General features: G+C 44.2%; 2 protein-coding genes across 3 annotated transcripts in view; both read left to right on the top strand.

Annotated features, from left to right (window-relative positions):
• Positions 1 to 9,359: 9,359 nt before the first annotated feature.
• Positions 9,360 to 12,057, top strand: part of LOC137800531 (beta-alanine-activating enzyme-like) — a 5,410-nt gene continuing 2,712 nt past the window's right edge. The window contains exon 1 of the mRNA XM_068597767.1: positions 9,360 to 9,464. Coding sequence (XP_068453868.1) covers positions 9,360 to 9,464 — 105 coding nt within the window. The remainder of the gene's footprint in view (positions 9,465 to 12,057) is intronic.
• Positions 9,954 to 12,057, top strand: part of LOC137799925 (myosin heavy chain, clone 203-like) — a 2,350-nt gene continuing 246 nt past the window's right edge. The window contains exons 1-2 of one of the 2 annotated variants that reach the window (XM_068596811.1): positions 9,954 to 11,885; positions 11,940 to 11,993. In XM_068596811.1, the coding sequence (XP_068452912.1) occupies positions 10,094 to 11,885; positions 11,940 to 11,993 (1,846 nt within the window). In that variant the 5' untranslated portion in view covers positions 9,954 to 10,093. Of the gene's footprint in view, positions 11,994 to 12,057 lie in introns of both variants that reach the window. The other variant, XM_068596813.1, reaches the window with a different exon arrangement.

Below are 12,057 nucleotides of genomic sequence, written 5' to 3'. Positions count from 1 at the left end.
GTTTAAGCTAACTTTAACGTTGTCAACATATTAATGCAGAAGGGACATGTCAATATAAAAATGCTAATCGCGATTAGCATCGCGGTTAGCATCACAGTTAGCATCGCGATTAGCATCCACACAACACAACTGAAACGGTAAACAGACAGAGAATATATCGGAAAATATATTTACATGCACATACAGACGTACTTACAGACTTAGGTCTTTAAAGGCTACCAGACAATAAGTGAGACAAATAGCTGCTGCATGTCTTCTCAGCTGAATCGGAACAAACTACGGCAAGAGAGGAGGGCTAAACAAAGATGCAATTACACTCTGCACCACTTGGCGTCTGTGTGAATGTGAGGCAGAACACTCCCCACTTGGTATTTTATAATACCACTACTAAGTCCCCTCACTGAGGAGCAGCACAAGTTCTGAAACGGGTCTTGAATACATTAACTTTCCGAACCCTACCATCGCGGCTGGGAATGGTTTCAACAGTAACTCCCGTCGGCCAATCATTTCTCTTAACTTGAGTGTCTTTGAGGAGTACCACATCTCCAACTTGCAGATTTGGTCTTTCTGACTGCCACTTCTTTCGAGACTGAAGGGTCACCAAGTATTCTTGCTTCCAGCGTCTCCAGAAGGTCTCAGCAAGACATTGAACTTGCCTCCACTGCTTTTTGTAGAGATCTTTGAGATCCATCTTCCCTGACGGGGCCGATAACGCGTCAGTCTTCTGAGTAAGCAGCATTGCGGGCGTGAAAACCGCTGGCATCTCGGGATCAGAAGTCACTGGAACTAGAGGTCTCGAGTTCATGATTGCCATGACTTCAGCCATTAGTGTCGCAAGTACTTCATGTGATAGGCGACAGTTCTCCTTCAACAACATGGCATCTAAAATGCGGCGTGCAACACCGATCATCCTTTCCCACACACCCCCCCATGTGAGAAGAGTGTGGTGGATTAAATATCCAGGTGCAGCCTTTATCTCCAAGGTGAGCTTTCAACTCTAGATCTTCTGAGTTAATCTGCAGTTCTTTACAAGCTCCAATGAAGTTTGTTCCCTTATCCGAACGTAATAGTCTCACAGGACCTCTGATAGCAGTAAATCTCCTCAAGGCGTTAATGAAACTGGAAGTTGTCATACTATCAATGACCTCAATGTGCACCGCACGTGTACTCAGACAGGTGAACATGACTGCCCATCGTTTGGCTTCTGCATGGCCACCTCTGGTCCTACGCGCTGAGATGGTCCATGGTCCGAAAACGTCAAGTCCAACATGAGTAAATGGGGGGTCCAAGGTAAGTCTATCTTCAGGTAACTCAGACATTTTTTGTTCTTCGACCTTTCCTCTCATTCTTTTGCAGGTGACACATTTGTGTACTACACTTGACACCAATCCCTTGCTTCCTGTTATCCACAGTCCGGCTGTTCGAATAGCTCCTTCAGTGAAGTGCCGACCTTGATGAACAACTTGTTTGTGGTAGTGTCTTACCAGCAAGGTAGAAACATGATGGCTCCTGGGAAGGATGATCGGGTGCCTTTCTTCCCAGGATATGTCTTCCGATGATGTTCGGCCTCCAACTCGCAGTAAACCACTGTCATCAATAATGGGGTCCAAACGAATGAGTGGACTGCGCATTGAGACTTGGCCCCCCTTTGAGATGTTTTTGATTTCTTCTTTGAAGAAGTCTTGTTGTACACTTTTCATAATTATGAGTCTTGCCTGAAGGAGTTCATCCTTTTTCTGACTACATTGAAGTGACGTTCTGGAGAAGGCTCTGGCTTTCTGGACGAGCCTAGCTATTGCACGAGTAAGGGATCTCCAGCTGGAAAATCTTCCAAATCGTTGGGAGCCGAGAAATCCACTTGTAGCTTTTGTAGCATAGGTTGAGACTTGGGGGCGCACCTCTACATCAGTCTCTGGCTGAAGAAGGTCAAATATCTCTGGATGTGGAACTTCATCTTTTTCAGGTCTGGTCAGAAAAGCTGGACCTGAAAACCAATTGGTGTCTTTCAGAAGATCCGCAGGGACAGACCTAGATCCATGATCTGCAGGGTTATGGTTGGTTCGGATGTAGTGCCACTGGCATGGGTGAGAGGACTTCCTGATTCTTGTTACTCTGTTGGCCACATAGACGTAGAAGTTCCTGGTTGCATTGTGAATGTAGCCCAGTACAATCTTGCTGTCTGTGTAGAATTTGACTGTTTGGATCTCCAAATCAATTTCATCCATTATCAGGTCTGCGATCTCTGTTGCTAAGACAGCTGCACACAGCTCCAAACGAGGAATAGTGTGAGCAGGTCGTGGAGCCAGCTTGGATTTCCCCATGATGAACCCCACATGGCTTTGTCCTTCTGCATCAACTGCCCTGAGGTAAGCTACAGCTGATATAGCCATCGTTGATGCATCTGAGAAAACACAAATTTCTCTGTGTGATGTAGCGAGCAGAGAAACAGGAATGTAGGTCCTCTGAATCTGAAGCTGCTTAAGTTCCATTAGAGAATCTTTCCAGGCATCCCACCGGATTTCTTTCTCTGCTGGGAGTTGTGCGTCCCAATCATACTCTTCTTTCGAGAGGTCTCTGACAATTGCCTTCCCTTGAATCGTGATTGGTGCTACGAACCCCAAGGGATCATAGAGACTGTTGACCGTTGATAAGACGCCTCTCTTGGTGAACGGCTTTCCATTATTAGACACGCAGAAGGAGAAGCTGTCAGTTTGCAGATCCCATCTGAGGCCCAAACTGCGTTGGTGGGGTAGAGGATCAGATGACAGATCTAGATCCTTAAAACATTTGGCACGATCTTCAGATGGAAAAGCGTCCATAACACTGGTGCTGTTGGATGCTATTTTATGCAGCATGATGCTTGACTCAGCTAGCATCTCCCTTGTTCTTTTCAGAACAGTGATGGCTTCATCCTCAGTGGAAAATGAGGCCAGCCCATCATCCACATAAAAGTTCCTCATGATAAACTGCTTAGCATCTGTATCATGTTCTTTACGTCCTTCTTGCGCTGCACGTCTTAAGCCATAGATGGCTTGTGAAGTCGTTACCTTCAAACCACAAGAACCTCAGAAAGTCACGATGGTCTTCACAGACTGTGAAACAATAAAACATCTGTTGAACATCTGCTATGACTGCAATAGGTTCTTTGCGGAAACGGATAAGTACTCCAAGAAGAGTGTTATTCAAATCTGGTCCCTTCAAAAGGATGTCGTTGAGAGAGATGCCTTCGTGCTTGGCACTAGAATCAAACACCACCCGTATTTGATCTGGCTTCTGAGGGTGGTAGACGCCAAATGCTGGTAGGTACCAGCGCTCTTGATTTGCTTTCAATGGTGGAGCTAGTTCTGCCTGGCCTGACTCAAAGATCTTCTGCATGAAGTCAAAGTATTGTTTTTTCACTTCTGGCTTTCTTTCTAGTGTGCGACTCAGAGAAGAGAGACGTTTGGCTGCTTGACCTCTATTATTCGGGAGACGAGGTCTCGGGTAGCGGAATGGTAAAGGAGCCACCCAATCTTCGATCGACAATGCTGTTTTCTCATCCTCTTTTGTCTTGACAAAAACCTCACTTCCAAGATCGTCATCCTCCAGGAGCTCTGTGTTTTCCAGGGTTTGATTACTCTGACTTGATGTCCTCTTGGTAACTTTCTCTTTGACGTGGATAGCGCTAACACATGGACTAAGGAAAGATGTACGTCCATTAGGTAATACATTAGTCTTGTAGACGTTGATGCTGTTTGGCTTGTGGGCTCCCCTGAGACATACTTCTCCAACAATAACCCAACCAAGGTCCAGTTGTTGAGCATATGGTGCATTGTTGGGTCCATTGTATTGTTTACGCACCTTGTGCACCCGTAGTAGGTCTCTGCCAAGGAGAAGGAGAATGTCTGTATCAGGATCAATAGCTGGGATTTTATCCGCAACTGGCTTTAGGTGGGGATAATGATGAGCTATCTCTGGGGAGGGGATCTCCGAACGGTCGTCAGGCATCATGTCACACTCTATGAGTGTGGGGAGAGGAATCTGTACGTTGCCATCCATTGACTCAACTATAAGTTTGCTTGCGCGTCGTCCTGATGTTTCCACAACCCCTGAACATGTTTTAAGGATATATGGTGCAGCACCTGCTTTGATGTCAAAACGGTCAAGGAGCTCAGTCTTTGCCAAGGACCTATTACTCTGTTCATCAAGGACAGCGTAGGCTTTAACAGCTTTCTCTGCAGGGTAGACCTTGACTAAGCATATTTTGGAACATGACCGCGCGCCGACAGATTCCCCACAGACTTCTGTGCATTTTGACATGACCTCTGGTGTCTCATCCTCTTGCTGCTCCCCACTTTGATTTTCCTTAATAGCAGAGCTCACTGGTTCCCATAACGTTGGCCCAGGGTGGAGCGCAGATGGATGTCTGTTACTATCGCACTCTTTGCACTGCACAGCTTCGTCACAGTCCTTGGCAAAGTGACTTGTGGAAGCGCAACACTTGAAACAGATACGTTTTTCTTTCAGGTAAGCTTTTCTGTCCTCTATCGTCTTGTTGCGGAACCCCCTGCATTTTCTTAGAGGATGCGGTTTATTATGTAATGGACAGAGTCTGTCTGGATCCTCAAACTGTCTCTCCATGTTGTTTTGCTTGACTTCACCCTCAGAGGAAACCTCAGTCTTCCTGGTGAACACAGATGGTTTGTTGTTTTTCAGAGACGTATCTGTCTTGATGGAACCACCGATGGTAAGTTCAGCAAAGCTGGGGTCATTTCTTGTCTTTGCCTGGTCTTGAATGAACTTTACAAATATGCTGAAGGGAGGATATTGAACCTGGTAGTCATTTTTGTATTTAGAGCCAACTGATATCCATTTCTCTATAAGGTTATAAGGGAGCTTTTGTGCAATGGGATTGACTCCACGAGGTGTGTTAAGGTAAGAGAGTCCAGGTAAGAACCCATCTTTTCGAGCTGCGTCCAGTTCTAACAACAGGTCCCCTAGTTCCCTCAACTTCTCATTATCTTTGTTTGAGATCTTAGGAAACTCATCTAACTTTGTTAAGAGAGCATTTTCGATCATTTCAGCTGAACCGTAGCATTCTTCCAATCTCTGCCAAACCATTTCAAGCCCTGAGCTAGCATTATTAATATGGACTGCACGAATGCGTTTGGCCTGCTCTGCAGACTGAGGCCCAAGCCATTTGGTTAATAAATCTAGCTCTTCTCTGGGGGTAAGGTTCAGGTCACTGATGGAGTTGGCAAAAGAGGCTTTCCATGTCCAATAATTCTCTGGTCTGTCATCGAATTTTACAAGTCCAGAGCTAACTATTTCTTTGCGAATTAAATATCTGGCTAAGTCAGCTGTGTCTGATTGAACATGCAGCGTTGCTCTAGGGGGCATGGCATGGTTTGTACCTGACAGCGTACTGTGATTCCGAGGGCTCACGTGGCGTCGCTGAAGGTTGGTTGTGCTCATGCTCTGGTGTTGTGCTGATAGTTCTTGGAATGAGCGGTCGTGAATTTCACCCAAACTGTTAATTTGGAGACCAGGATTGTCTGCATCATCGTTGTCCATGTTGGGCTGGCGCGTTGATGGAGAGAGAGGTTCTCGTTTTGTGAGTTGGTGCTGTTGCTGACCATGGTCCCAAGAATGTTGTTGCACATATTCGTTGGTGCGTTGAGCTGGTGGATACAGAGTTAATTTTGTCACATTTAGTCTTGGTGTTTCTCCACCTTCTTCCTCATAAGCTGCTTCAAGGATCTCAGCTTCTGTGATAGCTGCTACAGCAGCGCCCTGACTTTTCAGTGCATGTAGGTTCACCTGTAGTTCAGTTTTCCTCCTTTGCTGTTCTGCTTCGATTTCTGCTCTTCTCTTTGAGTCTTCTGCTTCTACCCGTGCTTGCTCAATTAACATGTCTGCTTCTCTCTGAGCATACGAAGCTTTGACCCGAGCAGCTTCCGCTTTAGCTCTTGCCTTGGTGACAGCAGAGCTGTGTGTTGACGCACGGCTAGATTGGTTTGAGCGTTTGGAACAGGAAGAGTACTTAGACTGTACATCTGATGTGTCTTGCAGAGGGTTTTCTTCTTTGTGTTCCTCCATAATAGCTGATGAGCTGTATTTCTGGTCTGCAGTGTGTTTAATCCACTTTTCATTTGGTAGCCGTTGAGTAATAAGTCTTTTTACTATTCTGCCCTTGCTTCTGTAGGTTGGCTTAGCAGATAGCTAACAGTAGATCCAGGAAATAAAGAACCAGAAATCCAGGCTGGCATTTAGGGTTTTTACTTGAATCTTTGTTTTTGTAAAACTGTAGAAACAGAACATGACATTAGCTTACAGATGTGTCATAAACGCACAGAAGAATACCAAGCTCAGAATAAACATACAATCAATATGCTGGAAAAGCCAAGTATTCATTAACACCAGACTTCCTGGACTAATTAGAGTTTAAGCTAACTTTAACGTTGTCAACATATTAATGCAGAAGGGACATGTCAATATAAAAATGCTAATTGCGATTAGCATCGCGGATAGCATCGCGGTTAGCATCACAGTTAGCATCGCGATTAGCATCCACACAACACAACTGAAACGGTAAACAGACAGAGAATATATCGGAAAATATATTTACATGCACATACAGACGTACTTACAGACTTAGGTCTTTAAAGGCTACCAGACAATAAGTGAGACAAATAGCTGCAGCATGTCTTCTCAGCTGAATCGGAACAAACTACGGCAAGAGAGGAGGGCTAAACAAAGATGCAATTACACTCTGCACCACTTGGCGTCTGGAATGCAACACAAGGAAATGTGAGGCAGAACACAATGCAACATTCCTCTTTTGCATTTTGGACCAACCAGCATGGCACTGTCTCATAAAAATGAATTTCCCATCCAATAACACTGGACAGAAGAATCAGAAGAATTGAGATACAGCAACACAAGTCAAACACAGGAATGTAATCGTAAAGCCACCACTAATTCTGAAGGTTTCTGAGCTTTTTGGGGAGTACTGTATTTAACTTGTGTTTGACATACAGAATTAGAAAAATATCAAAGATTGTCTTTCTTTGCTGATCTAGAAGTGTGCAGATGTCATTGGTTCAGATAAAAATGTGAGGACCTGCTCTGAGGTTGTGACCTGCTGTTCTCAGCTAAACAAAGTCATGACCTGTGGCTCTGCGGTCATGACCTGCTGCTCTGAGCTAAACAAGGTCATATGACCGGCTGATGTAAATGTTTTAGTAACCGACATGTAACCTGGGGAACCCAACGGCCTTGTTGCTCAGTTTCACAGGAACAGCAAACTACCTTAATTAATATATTATTATTTATATAATCAGAATCAGCTTTAGGTGTGTACACATTCAATGAATATGACTTATCTAAATGTACATGCAGAAATATAGACACACGGCTGTAAACAGGCAACAACGTCTAAGAATCATTTGACTACTATAAACTATGTAAGACATCTTAGAAATGTGAGAGTAGCTGTGCTCTCCATGTTTCAGTTTGATAACATAAGTCATACAGTCAACTCTTCAAACAGTGTTCACACACAACACAGAGCTGAATCCTTCTGGAGACCAAAGTGCTACGTTAAGATGATGTGATTTATTCAGAGGTGCTGAGACACTGACAGCAGAGTCAAAACAGATCAAGTTATATGTTGGTGATGACAGTAACAGTAACAACATGATGGTCTGCATCCCTACAGCTCCAGAGGTCACTCTGAGGGGTCACAAGACAGGTAACATGGTAGAAGTACAGAGAGACAATTCATCTCGTTTGTGTTCTTGTAAGATTTTGTCAAACTTGTTGTATCTCAATGGCATTTGGACCAAAGCCTTTGACCAACACTATATATCTTCTCACCTTGGCCCTTTGACCTCTTCTGTACCATTCAATGCAGGATTTTTATTTGTAATAAATTAATCAACCAGGTAGGTAAATTATATGCGTGTTTAATAAGAATAAACGTAGTTGACTTTCCATAATATTTCTCTTTTGAACAATTGAAAATGAACATGAGCGAAGCTTTTGAGATTACCGGAATGAAATTTAACCTATTTTACATCTTCTCAAACAGTTTTGTTTCCCCAAAGCATTGAGTGTCCGTGTTATATAGGCTTTCATATGTGTTCATGTCCAAACGTTTTGAGATTTGTTTATCTCCATGAAGCAGTTTTCATCCAGCTGAAGACAGGACCCATTATTGTACTCCTCACACATCCAGAAAGGCACTGTTTCCTCCCAGAATAACTTTCTTTGTCCATTTCAACTGTCTTTCTGTGTGTTTGTGGGGACATGAAAGTGGCCTTTATTAAGGGGTGTAGGTGGGCCAGCAAGTGGCAGAACTCTCATAAACTATAATACTATTATTTACAATGCCATCATATTATTTCCAAAGAAGTGAAACGCCAGTCAAAGTGTCTCCCCTGATTCTCTACAGCTGCTCACTTCCACCCCCACAGACATGTTTGCTGCTGTTTTTTTTGGGTTTTTTTCACCATTACCGTAATGGACCTTCTTAGCGTTCAGAATCAGTTGTATTTACGTCGATGGCGTAATAAGGAGTTAAGGTCAAATTAGCTTTGCATCCATTTTGCGTTTGACTTTATGTCGCTGGCGACAAGCTCCGTACTAAAAAGGTTAAATCGGATGATTCTTGACAAACAGACCACAGATTTGCTGCTTAAACAACTAACTTCCCGCCTGAAAAAGCCCTAAAATGACATTGTGTGACTCAACAACAGTAGTATTCAGAGAACAACTTTCAGTTGAAGGTTTCTCATCAAGTAGCTACAGAGAAGATCGCATATAACAAGTAAATACATGAAATAGCGCCACCTGCTGGTAGAAAGGTAAACCTTTACTGTGGTCTCATACAGGCTCTGCTCTGTGTTCACTCAAGAAACGGCACAATACGATAAAACAATTAAATATGATCAACTCTAAACACACAAGTTACTTGATTAAACTATATTACGAACTGTGTTGCATTAAAAAAATGCAGCGATTAATTGAACAGTTGATTCTTGCTGTGTACGTATATACATGCATATTAAACTGCCTGTAGTCTCTACTGTTGCTAACTTAACCAGGTGTATTTATTCATATTTAATAATTAATCTTCTTCTAACATTACTCTGCGATGTGTTTGCATCATATAAGACTGTAAATGAGAATTAAAAGACCGTAAATAATAATACATATTACTGGCTTTTATTTTGACATGAAAATAATCGTCTCTCTTTTCTCGTTTTTGGTTTCAGACGCCAAAAACGAGAAAACGGAAGTAGTTTTCCGTTTTCCCGTTTTTGGTTTGAAACGGAAAACGAAGAAACGGCCGTTTTTCCATATTTCCGTATTTTGGAATGAACGATAAAACAAACGAACAAAACGCACACGGACCGGAAACGAAGAGCTTTCCTCTCTCTGCTCCGTGGATAGAAAGGATTTCAGCTGGAGGACTTGTTCAGGTAAGAAGGACACGCACAGGAAGGACGTTTATCATTTTATAATGCTAATTTATTAGTCCGGATACTAATATTAATGTATTCTCAATAACCGTAATAATATTCAAATGAGAATGTAATAGTAATAATTAAAAAAACACATTCAAATGTATATATATATATATATATATATATATATATATATATATATATATATATATATATATATATATATATATATATATATATACATATACATACATACATACATACATACATACATACATACATACACAGTTTCCTCTGCTTTGGACGCCATCTTGTTTTTTGTGATTATTGTTTCCATGGGGATGGAATGCCCCGCCCACTTTGGCTTCAAAGGCACAACTCTTTCCTAAACTCATTTGTACAACTGCTCCAAGCAATTCCTGACTCTTCGCTCATGCTTGCATGCAGTACGACAGGATCTACGTCTGAGAACACAAAAAGCAGATTTATTTTACTTTTCAAGACCAGCAAAGTGTTTTACTGCGAAGTCATTATTAATAGACCACGATCATCTTCATAAAGACGCCCCACAATCGTCTTTAAGAGGCGCGCCACAAGTATCTTTACGACACATTTATATTGATATTTCCCCATCTTTGCTTCAAATGTATCAAGGGGATACCCAGAGACACGAGGCTCAGCCTCAAGATGGTCCAAAAAAAGAGGCACAGGTTGAAGTAAAAGAAATTTCTGCTCAAAATGAGATGAAGGATCTCAGGGCGCCGATCCCGGAGAAGGAAAAAGCAATCCTGGATCTTACCGAGAAGCTCAATCTTGAGATCAAGCTGCGGTCCGAGAGCGAGTCCAACGCAAAGGTTCTTTATTCAGAGAGGGAACATCTAAAGAACAAGGTTGAGGGCCTCGCCATCAACCTGGAAACTCAGACCAAGCTGGTCCGCGACAGCGGCGAGGCCTGGCACCTCCGATTCTCCGCTCTGGAGGAGAGCAACGAGAAAGAAAAGGCGTCTGGATGGAATCTCAGGGCGACGATCCAGGAGAAGGAAGAAGCAATCCTGGATCTTACCGAGAAGCTAAATCTTGAGATCAAGCTGCGGTCCAAGAGCGAGTCCAACGCAAAGGCTCTTTATTCAGAGAGGGAATATCTAAAGAACAAGGTTGAGGGCCTCGCTATCAACCTGGAAGCTCAGACCAAGCTGGGCTGCGACAGCGGCGAGGCCTGGCACCTCCGATTTTCCGCTCTGGAGGAGAGCAACAATAAAGAAAAGGAGTCTGGATTGAATCTCAGGGCGACGATCCAGGAGAAGGAAGAAGCAATCCTGGATCTTACCAAGAAGCTCAATCTTGAGATCAAGCTGCGGTCCGATAGCGAGTCCAACGCAAACATTCTTTATTCAGAGAGGGAATATCTAAAGAACAAGGTTGAGGGCCTCGCCATAAACCTGGAAGCTCAGACCAAGCTGGGCTGCGACAGCGGCGAGGCCTGGCAGTCCCGATTTTCCGCTCTGGAGGAGGAGAGCTACAATAAAGAAAAGGCGTCTGAATCGCATTTCAGGGCGACGATCCAGGAGAAGGAAGAAGCAATCCTGGATCTTACCGAGAAGCTAAATCTTGAGATCAAGCTGCGGTCCGAGAGCGAGTCCAACGCAAAGGCTCTTTATTCAGAGAGGGAATATCTAGAGGACGAGGTCAAGAGCCTCACCAACAACCTGGAAGTTCAGACCAATCTGGCCCGCCACTACGACAACACCTGGCAGTCCCGATTTTCCGCTCTGGAGGAGGAGAGCCACAATAAAGAAAAGGCATCTGAATTGAGCTTAAAGGCTCTTCTTACAGAGTGTCACGATATGGAAAATAAGATCCAGAGCCTCTCCGAGGACTTAAAGGCTCAGACCAAGCTGGTCAGCGACAACGACAAGGCCTGGAAGGATAAAATTAGTACTCTGAAGCGGGAGCACGTGCTGAAAGAAAAGACTATCCGAACGGCTGCTCACGTGGAGCGCGAAGCTCTTTTGCAAAAGTTGAAGGAGCAGTCCTGCAAGATGCACTCGTTGCAAGTCAAATATCAGGGTGAACAAAATGACAATGAGGAAGAGTTCTGGAGGCTGAGGCGCCAGATAGTGAACCTGGAGGACATCTGCCTCAGGCAGAAGAAGAAAAACCTGGGCTTCTTTGGCCGGCGGATGGAGGACAGGGAGGTCGAGTTGGAGAGGATGAAGCGCAAGGTGCCGGCCAGGGAACCTGTCGACCCTCCTGCACCTGTCCACTGTCCTCCACCTGTCTACTGTCCTTCACCTGTCTACTGTCCTTCACCTGTCCAGTGTCCTCCGCCAGTCCAGTGTCCTCCGCCTGTCCAGTGTCCTTCACCTGTCGACCCTACTCCACCTGTCCAGTGTCCTCCGCCTGTCCAGTGTCCTTCACCTGTCGACCCTACTCCACCTGTCCAGTGTCCTCCGCCTGTCCAGTGTCCTTCACCTGTCGACCCTACTCCACCTGTCCACTGTCCTTCACCTGTCGACCCTACTCCACCTGTCCACTGTCCTTCACCTGTCGACCCTACTCCGCCTGTCCAGTGTCCTTCACCTGTCGACCCTACTCCACCTGTCCAGTG

The sequence above is a fragment of the Clinocottus analis genome, unplaced genomic scaffold (assembly GCF_023055335.1).
Source record: "Clinocottus analis isolate CAN_PGR_092001 unplaced genomic scaffold, fCliAna1.0.p SCAF_4, whole genome shotgun sequence".
Taxonomy (NCBI): domain Eukaryota; kingdom Metazoa; phylum Chordata; class Actinopteri; order Perciformes; family Cottidae; genus Clinocottus; species Clinocottus analis.
Note: the sequence above shows the minus strand (reverse complement) of the source record. Positions and strands in the feature narration are given on the sequence as shown.